This window comes from Pipistrellus kuhlii, unplaced genomic scaffold, assembly GCF_014108245.1.
Source record: "Pipistrellus kuhlii isolate mPipKuh1 unplaced genomic scaffold, mPipKuh1.p scaffold_m20_p_1, whole genome shotgun sequence".
NCBI lineage: Eukaryota > Metazoa > Chordata > Mammalia > Chiroptera > Vespertilionidae > Pipistrellus > Pipistrellus kuhlii.
This window is the reverse complement of record NW_023425404.1, coordinates 60,231,084-60,246,597: the sequence shown is the minus strand read 5'-3', so window position 1 is coordinate 60,246,597 and position 15,514 is coordinate 60,231,084. Positions and strand designations below refer to the sequence as shown.

The following is a 15,514-nucleotide window of genomic DNA, read 5'->3' as shown; positions in this document are numbered from 1 at the left end:
ATACCACAGCATTTTTATCCACTCATATACTGATGGAGACTTGGACTATTTCCAGATCTTAGCTATTATAAATTGCACTTATATGAACATAGGGGTGTGTACATTCTTTCTGATTGGTGTTTTGGGTTTCTTAGGATATATTCCTACAAGTGGGGTCACTAGGTCAAATGGTAGTTCCATTTTAAATTTTTTTAGGATCTCTACATTGATTTGAGTAGTGGTTACACCAATCTGTATTCCCACATGTTGCCAGCACTTATCATTTGTTGATTTATTGATGGTAGTCATTCTAGCAGGTGGGAGGTGGCACCTCATTACTATTTTAACTTGCATGTCTCTGATTATTAGTGACTTTAGGCATTTTTTCATGTCTCTTGGCCATTTGTATGTCCTCTTTGGAGAAGTATCTATTTAGGTCTTCTGCCTATTTATTTTTGGGTTATATGCCTTCGTATTGTTGAGTTGTATGAGTACTTTATATATTTTGACTATTAACCCTTTGTCAGATGTATCATTGAAAAATATGTTCTCCCATACAATGGTTTTCCTTTTCATTTTGATGCTGGCTTATGTTGCTTTACAGAAACTTTTTATTTATATAGTCCCATTTGTTTCTTTTTTCCTTTGTTTCTTTTGCTCTTGGCATTGTGTTAGTGAACATTTTGCTACATGAGATGTCTGATATTTTGCTGTCTATGTTTTCTTCAAGGATTTTTATGGTTTCACAGCTTACATTTAAATGTTTTATCCATTGTGAATTTATTCTTTTTTATGGTGTAATTCAGTGGTCTAGTTTCACGCAAACACTATTTATTGAAGAGACTGTCTTTACTGCATTGTATGCTCTTTCTTCCTTTGTCAAATATTAATTGAACATAGTGTCTTGGGTTGATTTCTGCATTCTCTGTCCTGTTCCATTGATCTATATGCCTCTTCTTGTGCTAGTACCAGGCTAAGGCTTATTCTTTTTCATGATTATTTCCTTCATTCTTCAACACTAAGGTAACTTTTGTTTTAGGAACTTGAAGGCTGGTTTTGAATTATGATTTAATTAACTTATTTATTATTAAATTGAGTTATTATTTTAAAAATTCTTCTTACCTAGAAATGAAAAAAATATTGACTTCTTCATAGGCCCAAACATCCATCTAATTAAACAAAGAGAAAGAAAAAAAGGGAAAATAAGTACTTACATATAAATAATAAAATGTTGGGCTCTACTTTTGTCTTTTTACCTAATATCACATCTCCATATATAAGCAATATAGGCTACTATTTATTTTTTCATACTATTTATTTTTCTGATAGAATTATGAAAAACAAATGTATATAATTACAGAGAAATTGGTATTATTATTATTATTATTTTTTGCCTAGACTGGTTGGTTCAGCAGTTGATTATTGACCAACAAATCAAATGGTCACTGGTTTGATTCCCAGTCCAGGTTGCAGGCTCAGTCTCCAGTAGTGGTCATGCAGGAGGTAGCCAATCAATGATTCTTTCTCATCATTAATGTTTCTATCTCTCACTCCCTCTCACTTTCTTTTTGAAATCAATAAAATAAATATTTTAAAAATGTTTTCAATTTGCACTAACCAAGATCAACATCATTTTAGAGTAATTAAGTATTACTAATTTCAAAATAACATATGGATTTAGTAACTTAAAATTGAAGAGAGTGTAGGAAAATTTTGGAATCATGAAGGACATGACAGGAGTGTTGACAATAATTTGTATTTGTATTTTTATCCAGTATTATTACTTCTACTATTTTACCTTATTTTTTTAAATAAGTCTTTTTATTTCCTCTTTATTTTATTTTATTTTATTTTATTTTATGTTAGGTTTAGTGTTCTACATTTTATTTACATTTTTCCTTTAGCATCATTTTACTTTATCTCAACTTTACCTTTATGCCAACACTCTCTTCCTCACTTTTCCTCTTTTATTCCCCTCTTCCTGCTTTAGATTTTTCCTTTTTCCATCTTTTTACCCCCTGTTAAAAATTCATCTTCCTTATATATCTAATTTCTCACCCCTTGCTCTAAGTTCACACATACCTTTTTCTTCTCTTTTTGCTCTATCCAAATATTTTTTCTCTGCCCTTTTTTGTTTGTTTGTTTGTTTGTTTTTTGCTATTGTTGTTTTTTTTGGGTTTGGTTTGTTTTTTTTTGTTCTAGGTTTTTCTTGTTTTATTTTTATTTTTATTTTCCTTTCTTTCTCTCTGTCCTTGCTTGATTCTTGATTAGATTGTGGTTTTTTTTATGTTCTTATTTGTGAGATTGTTTTTCTTTTTTTGTTTTCATTTGTCTTTTGCTTCTGTTTTTCCTCTCCTCACTTATTATTAGTTGTTTATTGTAGCATCCATTCATCTCTAGGTATTTATTGTTTGCATTTTTTGGCATCATTGGTTGTTCTATTGGAGTTTTCTCCTCATATTAATAGCTCCACTCTTTTTAAAAAAATGTATTTTATTGATTTTTTTTTACAGAGAGGAAGAGAGAGGGATAGAGAGTTAGAAACATCAATAAGAGAGAATCATTGATCAGCTGCCTCTTGCACACCCACTACTGGGGATGTGCCCGCAACCAAGGTATATGCCCTTGACCAGAATCGAACCTGGGATCCTTGAGTCCACAGGCTGACGCTCTATCCAGTGAACCAAACCAGTTTTGGCCCCTCTTCTTTTTTATTCTTTTTATTTTCTCTCTTACTTTTTTCCATTTCTCACTATCATTTTTGCACTCCTTTTTTTTTTCCCCCCTATTTCATAATTCTCTTTTCTCTGGTGGAAAACTTGGGGTTATTAGTATCATGAATACATTTCTGTTCAGTGCCTTGTGTGTTGTGCCCTGTTGTGTTGTATTTTGTGCATTTAAATCAATGCATGAGAGAGAACTACGTAACCAGATACCCTGAGAAGAGAGATCATGAGGAGACAAAAAAACAGCCCTTATATGAATGAAAAGGAGGCATCACTAGAAAAGAAAGTAAACAAAATGGAGGCAAGCAATATGTCAGAGAAGAATTCAGATAAATGGTCATAAGGTTGCTGAAAAAATGGAAGACAAGTTCAACAATATGTGTAAGAATCAAGAGAAGATGAAGAATAACCAAGAAGAAATAAAAAATGACATAACTGCTATAAAGAACTCAATAGAAATCATCAAAAGTACACTAGAATAAGCAGGGGACTACATTAGTGAGTTAGAAGACAAGGTAGAAAAAACTACCCAAGCAGAGCATCACCTACAAAAATATTTTTTAATAAGGAGGCGAGCCTAAGGGAATTTTGAGACAACAAGAAACAAAACAACATCTGCATAATAGGATGCCAGAAAAAAAGAGGAAACTAGCAAGGAATAGAAAATCTGTTTGAAGAAGTAATGAGAAAACATCCCTCATATACGGAAGAAAAAAGCCATACAAATCCAAGAAACTCAGAGTCCAAAAATGAACTCCAAAAGACCAATGCCAAGGCACATTATACTTAAATAGGCAAACACCAATGACAAAGTAAGAATCTTAAAAGTGGCAGAGAGAGACAGAAGGTTACCTACAAAGGATCCCCCATCAGACTAACAACTGATTTCTGAACAGAAACACCTCAGGCCAGAAGAGAATGCAATGAAATATACAAAGTCATGCAAAGGAAGAGTCTGAATCCAAGAATACTATACCCAGCAAGGCTATCAATCAAAATTGAGGGGGAAATGAGGAACTACACAGACAAAAAAGGACTAAGGGAGTTTATTACCACCAAACTAGCAATGCAAGAAATGCTTATAAAAAGAAGAAATAGGAAGTAAAGAAGAAACCCAGGGGTAAAGAATAAAAATGGTAACAAACAAGTACTTATCAGCAATAACTTCAAATGTAAATGTATTAAATGACCCAATCAAAAGACAGTGTGTGGCTGAATGGATAAGAAAACATGATTCATATATATCTGCTGTATACATAAAACCCACCTAAAAAAAAAAAAAAAAAAAAAAGGACTCACACAGAATGATGGTGAAGGAATATAAAAAGGTTTTTCAGACGAATGGAAATGATAAAAAATTTGGAGTAGCAATACTTATATCTGACAAATTAGATCTCAAAGTGAAGGACATAAAAAGACATAAAGAATACCACTTCTAATACTAAAGGGAGCAATCCAACAAAAAGAAATAACTCTGGTAAATATATACACGTCCAATACAGGAACACACATATACATAAAAAAATAATAAATAAATAAAAATAATAAAAAAAAAAACTTCTGGAGGCTAAGAAGGAAGATATGGACTGCAATACAGTCATAGTAGGGAATCTTAATACCCCACAATCAACATTGGACAAATCCTCTAAACTAAAAATTAGAAAAGCAACATCAATCCTAAAGGACTCATTAGACCAGATGGAATTAATTGACATCTTCAGAACATTTCACCCAAAGCCACAGAATATACATTCTCCTCAAGTGCACATGGGTCATTTTCAAAGATAAAACATATGCTGGGACATGGGCAAAGTCTTCAAATTCAAGAAGATAGAAATCATATCTAACATCTTCTCAGATCACAATGGCATAAAACTGGAAATCAACTATTGATACATTAAAAACTATTAAAAAAAAAAAAAAGCAAACACCTGGAGGCTAAATAACATGCTACTAAACAATGACTGGGTTACCAGAGAGATCAAAGAAGAAATAAAAAGCATCATGGCAACAAAACACAATGAAAACACAACATTCCAAGATGTATGGGACAGGAGAAACCAAGATGGCAGCATAAGGAAACGCCTAACTGCAGCCTCACACAACAATTTCACAAAATACAACTAAAATATAAAGTGGACATTATCCAGAGCTACAGGAAAGTTGACTAACTGGAAAGTCTACAACTAGAAGGAAAGAGAAAACCAGAAGGAAATTCAGAGGAGCTGCAAAAGCCTAAGGTAAGGAGACACAGTGCGTGCATGGGAAGAGGACGGAGCCAGAGAAGAGGCACAGCTGAGTGCCTGGCTGGCGTTCCCTAGTGGGAAGGAGATAAAAGCTCCGGACTGTGCTGAACCCCAGTTCTGATTGCACTGAATCCCAGTTCTGGGCAAGACCCTGTGGTCCCAGGCTCATACACAGGGAATCTGGGCTGTAAGGCAGAAGCTCAGGAGAGCTGCAAAAGGCAGAGCCCTGGAGGCACACACATTGTGCGCAGTGGACGGACTGTTGACTGTGCCACTGGATTGCCCTAGCAGGAAGGAGACAAAAGCTCCTGACTGCTCTTAACCTCACTTCCAACTGCACTGAACCCCAGTTCTGGGCTCATTGGGGGACAGACTAGACTGTCTGGTAGTGGGCGGAACTTGAGGGCACCTTCCTCTCAGAGGTGTTTGCAGCAAGTATAAAGGACACTGAGGAACACTGAGACTCAGGAACCTCATAGGGCGGGACTGATGAATATCCAAGGCTGTAGGCTCTACCCTGAAACTCCCCCCATCCAAGCTGAGCACAGAGGCTTTTGAAATTTTTGAAGTCTAATCAAATAAGGCTGTCTCCCGGCATAGATGCAGCTGATCCTCACAGCCAATTGGCCTGGAGGTCAGTTCCTCCCAGTGAAACCAACAACAAGTAAGACTTAACTACAATAAGGCATACAGTGTACACACCATCCATAAAGGGGTACACCAAGAGTGTCCACCTCAGATAACTGGGAGGCTGACCCACTTATAGGACCATATAGGACACCTTAACACACAAAGCCACCCTACCAACTCAGGGAAGCAGCAAAAATGCCGAGACAAGGAAATAGATCACAAAGGAAAGAAATGAGGACAAAAAGTGACTGGATATAGAGTTCAAAATCACGGTTATAAGGTTTTTCAAGAATTTCTTAGAAAAGGCTGATAAAATAAAGAAGACCTATGAGGATATGAAAAGGGATCAACTAGAAATAAAGAATACATTGTTTGAAATACAAAATATTATACAGAGTCCTAAAAACAGAATGGAAGATTGCAAGAATCAAGTCAAAGATTTGGAACACAAAGAGCCAGAGGACACTCCTCCACAGAAACAAGAAGACAAGAGAATCCAGAAAGTTGAAGACAGTGTAAGAAACCTTTGGGACAACTTCAAGCAAACCAACATCAGAATTATGGGGGTCCCAGAAGATGACAGAGAGCAAAATACCAAAAACATATTGAAAGAAATAGTGACAGAAAACTTCCCTCACCTGGTGAAAGAAATAGACTTACAAGTCCAGGAAGTCCACAGAACCCCAAACAAAAGGAATCCAAAGAGGACCTCACCAACACACATCATAATTAAAATTCCAAGAATAAAAGACAAAGTGAGAATATTAAAAGCAGCAAGAGAAAAGCAGGTAGTTACCTATAAAGGAGCACCCATACGATTGTCAGCTGATTTCTCAACAGAAACCATTCAGGCCAGACAAGAATGTCAAGAAATATTCAAGGTAATGAATAGCAAGAACCTACAGCCAAAAATACTCTACCCAGCAAAGCTATCACTCAGAATCGAAGGCCAGATAGAGCTTCACAAATAATAAAAAACTAAAGGAGTTCATCACTGCCAAACCAGAATTATATGAATTGCTGAAGGGGGTTCTTTAGGAAGAGGAAGAAAATAAAGATAAAAATTATGAACAACAAATACGTAACTATCAACAAGCAAATCTAAAAACCAAGGGAATTATAAAACCTGATGAACAATATTAACTGTTGAATATAATAGAATCAGAGGTATGGCAGGGGAGTGGACTGACAATTCTTGGGGAAAAGGGGAGTGGGGCATGTGGTAAGAGACTAAACATAAACTGTGCACCTATGGATGAGGACAATGGGGGGTGGGGAAATGGCAGAGGAAGGGAACCTGGTGGAAGGGAGCAATGGAGGGGAAAAAATGAAGAACATTTGTAATAATATGAAAATAAAGATTTTAAAAAAATAATAATAAATAAATAAATAAATAAATAAATAAATAAATAAATAAATAAAAAATATACTAAACCTAAAAAATAAAAATAAAAATGTATGGGACACAGCAAAAGCAGTCTTGAGAGGGAAGTTCATAGCTCTCCAGGCCTATCTCAAAAAACAAGAAAAAGATACATCTGCATCTGGACCATGCTCCTAACACTGGGTGATGGATAATGCTCCTATGAGTCCTAAAAATCCCATGTGCTCTGCCTGTACATTCCACCCTCCCTTCCCTCTACCCTAAAGCCTCGAGTGACCACTGACCTTTTGACTGTCTTTGTAGCTTTGCCTTTTGTAATTTTGCCTTTTGCAATGTCATGTAGTTGAAACACACAGTATTTAACCTTTTCAGGCTGGCATGTTTATACTCTCTGCTTCCAAATTCTTTCCTTTTCAACTCACCTGATCAGGCCTATAAAATAGCTCTTGTCAGGATCATCAATAATATCAATAATCTTTATTTAGGTCTCCTATGTGATTCCTGAGCAGCAACTTAAACAGTGGATCACTGCCTTCTCAGGAATCCACTTCATAGTCTCCCTCCACCAAACCAGTTGTTTTCTCAATTTTCTTTGAGAGTGAGAGTTTCTCCTTAGCTGTCCAGCTTTTAATTTCATCCACATGTTGATTAACTCTATACATATCTTTCTTATGAACTCTAGACTCCTGTCCCATAGCTAGCATCCTATGCCACTGCCACAGCTCAACTTTAATGTGTTAGTATCACCTCACACATAATATTCCAGACTGATGCTTCATCCCCCTTCTCCCTACCCCACAACCAATCTTGGTGAATTGTGATTTCATCCTTCCAATCTCTGGTCCAAAATGTTGGATTCATACTATGTTAGAAACATTTTCTCTTATATTACACATGCAATATATTAACAAGTCTTTACAAGCTCTGCCATCACAAAACTGCTTGAATAGATGATCTCTCCTTCAAATTCTACCATCTGGGCCCAAACCATCATCTTTATAGCTGTAGCCTCTTTACTAGTCTCAATTTTGTTCTTGTTCCATTTTAGTTTATTTTTAGCTGAGCATCCAGAATCACCTAATTAAAATATAGTCACATCAACACCCTCCTCTTCTCAAAAACTCCCATCTTACTTAAAGTAAGGGCTAAAGTCCTTCCTATGGTAAAGTCCTACTATAAAGGTTAGTGTAACCCTTTCTCCATCCCAGCTCCTCTCTCATTCTTCTCTCTGACCTGTCATTCTTCTCCATTCCACAATGTTCAGCCCTACTGGCCTCTTGCTCTTAGAATGTTACATGTTGTCCCTGCCCCTTCCAGGATTTTGGACTTACTTTTTCCTCTGTCTGGAAGGTGCTTTCCCAAGGTGTTGATTGGCATGACTCACTTCATAATTTATTTCAGTCCTTTCCTCAAATATCACCTTTCCATGTGAGACCTTCCCTGATCACCCTCTTCCAATTTGCAATCCACTCTCAACAATTCTCCATTTCACTCTTCCCTACATTACTTTTGTCCACAGTATTTATCACCCATTAACCTGATAAATGTTCCACATATTTATTTTATTGCCTGTCTTTGTCCATTACAGTATATAATAACCAAGAAAGCAGGGAGTTATTTATTTGTCAACTGCCTGGCACAAAGTAGGAGCTCATAAATATTTTTTAAATAATTAGATCCTAATATATAAAAAGTCAGGGGTCGCCTCGAATAAAACTACTGGATGAACAACAAAACAGCAGGCCATGTTGGGCAACCAGGCCAGTAGGGAAGGGCAGTTAGGAATGACCAGGCCGACAGGGGAGGGCAGTTGGGGGTGACCAGGCCAGCAGGCAGGTGAGTGGTTAGGAGCCAGTGGTCCAGGATTGTGAGAGGATGTCCAACTGCCAGTTTAGGCATGACCCCCTAGGAGTCCTGGATTGGAGAGGGTGCAGAATGACAGACAAATGACTCCTTGCTTTCATGGATATTATATACTGTAGTGGGAAAAGACACTCCTCCATCCTAGCCAGGTAGTTCAGTGGGTTAGAGCATCATCCTGATACACCAAGTTTGTGGTTTGAGTCCTAGTCAGGACACATGCAAAAAAAATGAATTAATGAATAAGTGTAACAACAAATTGATCTCTCTCCCTCTAAAAATCAATCAATAAATAAAAATTTTAAGTGCTCCTCAACTCTTTGACAATGGACACATTGCCTTTTCCACCTACTGCTGCTGCTTGTGGTTTAGATTTAATGTCCAAGGACCTGGTCCTTTTTGGCCCAATGAATCCTTTCTTTTAAAAAAGGCTTTGCTAGCAATTGTTTGCTGATTTATTGATGGTAGTCATTCTGGCAGGTGTGAGGTAATATCTCATTGTGGTTTTAATTTTCATCTCTCTGATGATTAGTGATGATGAGCATTTTTTTCATAATGTCTATTGTCCATCTGTATATCCTAGACAAAGACAGCAGCATGCTGATAGTAGAGGAAAGGGGGAGTTGAGGTAGGGTGGAGGTAGACAAAGGAGGAGGAAATAGGGACAACTGTAATAGTTTCAATAATAAAAATAAAAAGATTTTCAGCCATGGAAGTTAAGATTTTTTTTTTAACAGTATCACACAATATCTTGTACCTTATTTTTAACTTTCCATATATCTTGGGGAATTTTCTATGTTAAGAATTTCTTAATTCTTTATATGGTTGATTATTATTCAATTGACAACAAATTATTATCAACACTTCTACTCCTGTCATATCCTCCATGATTCCAAAATTTTCCTACTCTTTCTTCTATTTTAAGTTCCTAGATCCATCTGTTATTTTGAAATTAGTAATACTTCATTACTCTAAAATTATGTTGTTCTTGGTTAGAGTAAGTTGAAAACATTTTAAAAATATATATTTTATTGATTTCAGAAAGGGAGAGGGAGGAAGAGATAGAAATATTAATGATGAGAAAGAATCATTGATTGGCTACCTCCTGTATGGGATTGAGCCTGCAACCCAGACTGGGAATCAAACTGGTGACCTCTTGGTTCCTGGGTTGATAATCAACTGCTGAGCCAACCAGGCTAGGCAAAAAAATTTAAGACCAATTTCTCTGTAGTTATATACATTTGTGTTTGATAATTCTATCAGACAATAGACTTTAATCCTAGTTAAGTGAAATACAGTATGACAAAATAAATAGTAGTCTATATTGCTTATATATGGAAATGTGATATGAGGTAAAAAGACAAAAGTAGAGTACAAAATTTTATTACTTATATATATGCACTTATTTTCCCTTTTTTTTCTTTCTCTTTGTTTAATTAGATAGATCTTTGAACTTAATGGGGAAGTCATTTTTTTGTTCCATTTCTAGGAAAGGAGAAGTCTATTCAATAAGAACCCAATTTAATAATAAATATTGATAAGTTAATTAAATCATAATTCAAAACCAGCCTTCAGCCGAAACCAGTTTGGCTCAGTGGAAGAGTGTCTGTCTTCGGACTGAAAGGTCCCGGGTTTGGTTCCGGTCAAGGGCATGTACCTTGGTTGAGGGCACATCCCTGGTAGGGGTTGTACAAGAGGCAGCTGGTCGATGTTTCTCTCTCATCAATGTTTCTAACTCTCTATCCCTCTCTCCTCCTCTCTGAAAAAATCAATAAAATATATTAAAAAAAACAACAACAAAAAAAACAGCCTTTAAGTTCCTAAAAGAAAAGTCAACTTAGTGTTGAAGAATGAAGCAAATCATCATGAAAAAGAATAAGCCTTAGCCTGTTACTAGCACAAGAAGAGGCATATAGATCAATGGAACAGGACAGAGAATGCAGAAATCAACCCAAGACACTATGTTCAATTAATATTTGACAAAGGAAGAAAGAGCATACAATGCAGTCAGATAGTCTCTTCAATAAATGGTGTTTGCATGAAACTAGACCGCCGTCTTACACCATACATAAGAATAAATTCACAATGGATAAAATGTTTAAATGTAAGCTGTGAAACCATAAAAATCCTTGAAGAAAACATAGACAGCAAAATATCATACATACCATGTAGCAAAATGTTCACTGATACAATGCTGAGGGAAATAAACAAAGAAAAAAAGAAACAAAAGATATTATATAAATAAAAGCTTCTATTCAGCAACATAAGCCAGCATCAAAATGAAAAGGAAAACCATTGTATGGGAGAACATATTTTTCAATGATACATCTGATAAGGGGTTAATATAATAGTCAAAATATATAAAGTACTCATACAACTCAACAATAGGAAGGCAGATAACCCAATAATAAGTAGGTAGAAGACCTAAATAGACAATTCTCCAAAGAGGGTATACAAATGGTCAAGAGACATGAAAAAATGCCTAAAGTCACTAATAATCAGAGATATGGAAATTAAAACAACAATGAGGTACCACCTCACACCCGCTAGAATAACTACAATCAATAAATCAACAAATGATAAGTGCTGGCAAGGATGTGGGAAAAGGGAACCCTAGTAGACTACTGGTGGGAATACAGACTGGTGCAGCCACTATGCAAATCAACGTAGAGTTTCCTAAAAAATTTTAAAATGTAACTACCATTTGATCTAGTGATTCCACTTCTAGGAATATATCCTAAGAAACCCAAAACACCAATTGTAAAGAATGTACGCATCCCTATGTTCCTAGCAATACAATTTACAATAGCTAAGAACTGGAAATAGTCCAAGTCTTCATCAGTAGATGAGTGGATAAAAATGCTGTAGTATATTTACACCACGGAATACTACACAACTGTAAAAAAAAGAAGTATTTGTTACTCTTTAAAACAGTATGGAGGGACTGGGAGAGTATTACACTAAGTGAAACAATCCAGTCAGAGAAAGACAACTATTATATGATCTCACTTATATGTTGAATCTAATGAACATAATAAACTGACAAATAAAATAGATCCAGAGACATGGGAGCACACAACACACTGAGGATCCTCAGAGGTGGGAGAGGGAAGAGATCAACCTAATAACCTATATCCTTATATGATTAATCCATGGACACAGGCAATAGTGGGTGAAGGCCTAGAAAGGGGCAGGGGTGGGGAGGAAGGGGGTCATTAGGGAGGAAAAAGGAATATCTGTAATGCTGTCAATAATAAAGATATATTTTAAAAAGAAGAAATCTTATCTACCACCATTCCACATTAGAACATGAGATGAAAATTAAGTTCTCAATATAATTAGAATATTTTTGGATTAATGGAACCTCTGGCATTCTTCTTGCTCTTCATTCATCTTTGTATAAAATGAAATCATGACATGAATATATATTCCTCAAAATTTTGACATATTACCTTGTCAAATAAGAAGACTAAAGTTCTAATTAGTTATATGTATTTCTTCACTAGTACTGTAAATATATATTGAATGCCTATGTAAAAGTACTCGATGATTTTATGAGTGTTTTGCTGCAGGCTGCTAATTATCATTATATGATATTACTGCACTGTGATCATTAAAATATTTTATTATCAATTTTTTCTGTACTGGTTATGATTTTAACATAAGAAGAGTAAAACCACATGTTATGTATAATCTATTCAAGTTCTATTAACATAGTATTTGAAAGTAGTGTTAATTTTATTGTGCTTAAATTTAGAAGTTCTACATAGAGCTAACAAGTAGGAACCGTAATTTTCTCATGGCCACTTGCATTTTCTGATTTCTCAGGGTATAAATGATCGGATTCAGGAAGGGTGTGATAACAGTGTAAAATACAGAAAGGATTTTATTGCCTGCAAAGCTACTGAATGGCCAGGCATAGATAAAGATACAAGGTCCAAAGAACAGAGTGACCACAATGACATGTGCAGACAACGTGGACAGAGCCTTGGAGAGCCCTCCAGGTGATCTCTGCCGCACAGTGACCAGGATGACAGTGTAGGAGACAAGCAGGAGGATGAAACAGATAAGTGAGAGCAGCCCACTGTCAGCAATGACAAACAGTTCCAGGGTATATGTTTTCATACAGGCAAGCTTAATCACAAGGGGGAGGTCACAGAATATATTGTCTACCACATTGGGGCCACAGAAAGGCAAATTCACTACTAGTACCATCTGGCTCATGGTGTGTATAAACCCAATTATCCATGAAAGGATCACAAACCCATTCAGCAAGCGACGGCTCATGATTGTCCTATAGTGCAGAGGTTTACATATGGCTACGTATCTGTCAAAGGCCATGACTATCAAAAGCATCATCTCAGCACCCCCAAAGAAGTGCATAAAAAACATCTGGGTCATGCAGCCCCATTTGGAGATGGTCTTGTGTTCCGCGAGAATGTCTGTGATGATCTTGGGTGTGGAAACAGTGCAGACACACATGTCCAAGAAAGAGAGGTTCCCAAGGAGGAAGTACATGGGAGAATGAAGGGTGGTGCTCAGTGTCACTGTGACTATAATGAGGATGTTTCCCAGTGTAGTAGCACTGTAGACCAAGGAGAATGTCACAAAGAAGAAAATCTGAAGTTCCCATCGTCCAGAAAACCCTAGTAAAATAAACTCAGTCACTACAGATTCATTTTTGAGATCCATTTACTCAAATCAGAAAAGTCCCAGAAGTTCTTTTCTACAAAAAGAGTAAAAAAAAGAGCCACAGTTAGTACCAATGCTTTTCTATTTCTATTTAATGAATATGAGATATGGTGATATGAGAGCATCTGAACTACATCAGCATATCACTATTTATAATTTGAGGTTAGTTTATTAGTCAAATCACTTAGTAACAATATTCTTATAGTTACTCAGTAATTAAAGAGCATTTGAAGAAGTAAAATTTTATTTTCTACTGTATTCTATCAAATAATATTCATCAATTGATCATGAATTCGTCACTAATGTGTTCATGAGGAAAAATTAGATAAGTAACTAGATTAATATTTATTTTGCCTTTTTTATTATAAGCTTCTTTATGTGTCACCCTTTGACATTATGTTACCTGAATATATGGAATTAAGATTGAGGGAATTGTATTGTCCTATATCTCTGAGGTAATTTGCAAAGGTTACTCTTACCATTCTAAAATAAACAAGGTACACACACAAATTTAGAAACTAATTTATGCATTTAAATGAATCCTTGAATTCATTAAAAATAATTTTGCTTTTTGGTTTCTGTTGTGTAGTATATTGAGAAACATGGGCTCAGCTGCAGATATTTTTGTGCTTGTTTTCAATGAGGAGTGTGTGTATTATGTATAAGTGTACATATATGAATAAATAATGAAACAATTCAATCCTAACATATAGATTTTGCCGGGCTGTAATATATCATCCTAACTCTTATCACTCTTCTGCTTTTCTCAAGAAGCTTTCTAAAAATATTTCTTTAGTTCTATACTTTATATGCCTATTCTTATATTATAAATATACAAAGACAGTATAAATAGAAAGAAAGAAATGACTATATAGTTTAGACAAAAATTCTACTAGGGAAGAAAAAATTCTTTCTCTTGAATAATTAATTGCCCATTTTATTGTAATTACTTTTACTCAATTTGTGATTCACTTTGGATAATAATATTAGAGCTAGGAATGAAATCAGTAATATTTATTCTCCATATTGTATTTAATAAATAAAAAATCAAGATCTATCAAATTAAGTAAATTCTCACAAGTCTTAGAGACAGGATTACTCCAAAGGAATGTGGTGAGTATTAGGCAAGATAATACATGTATAAGCTCTTGGTCAGGCTCAGAATGAGCGCTAAGAAGGTATGTGTTGAATTTGATTTATTCATATAAGTAAATCCAAGATTATAATCCTGAGAATTTTCCACATAAATCTCTTTTAGGAAAAGAATGAGCCAATACTTGTTTTATTAAGTACTTGGATATGAACATTTTTGTTTTTGTTCATGCATTAATATAAAATATATTAATATACAAATAACTTATTCAGGTAATTATTTTTTTTCTCTTTCATTATAGGCAATTTAAGAAAATAAATACAATTTCAATCTTTATTGATTTTATGGTTTTTAAAAATTATAAATAGTTATGCTAAGTTACAGAGGGACTTCAAAAACATAATGCTAAGTAAAAGAAGCCTGACATAATAGACCACATGTAGTGTAATTTCATTTATATGAATTGCCTAGGTAACACAAATTCATAAACAGAGGTATAGTGGTGGTCACCTTGAGCTGGAGACTGAGTTCAGATGGGTACGAGTTTTCTTTTTGTGATGATGAAAATGATTTAAAATAAGATTGTAGTGGTAGTTGGATAACTATGCAAAAGTAATAATCATTAAAATGTATACTTAAAATAGGTGAATTTTATACCATGTGAATTATAGTATTCAATAAAACTTGTTATTATTGATATTTTACTTTTGCTCTTATTCTTAAGTTTAAATTGCTTTTAATATATTACTTTAGAATTTTAAATGCAGCTTTCTAGAACTATCAGGCAGTTTGTACTCAACTATCTTGCATTAGAAGACAATCAATGACATACTGCAAATCTCATCCAATCTAATTTTAAAGTTTCTTAGTGTCCCCTATTTGAATTTATGTTTTTACTGCCTTA

General features: G+C 35.1%; 1 protein-coding gene across 1 annotated transcript; it reads right to left on the bottom strand.

The window, feature by feature from the left end:
- Window positions 1-12,587: 12,587 nt before the first annotated feature.
- Window positions 12,588-13,517, bottom strand: LOC118731610 (olfactory receptor 4L1). Its single transcript, XM_036460687.1, has one exon. It carries the CDS (start codon window positions 13,515-13,517, stop codon window positions 12,588-12,590), a length of 930 nt encoding a protein of 309 aa, XP_036316580.1.
- Between the last annotated feature and the right edge of the window lie 1,997 nt (window positions 13,518-15,514).

Excerpts from the sequence above, each read along its gene's own strand:
- LOC118731610 (XM_036460687.1), bottom strand. The coding sequence starts at position 13,517 with ATGGATCTCAAAAATGAATCTGTAGTGACTGAGTTTATTTTACTAGGG.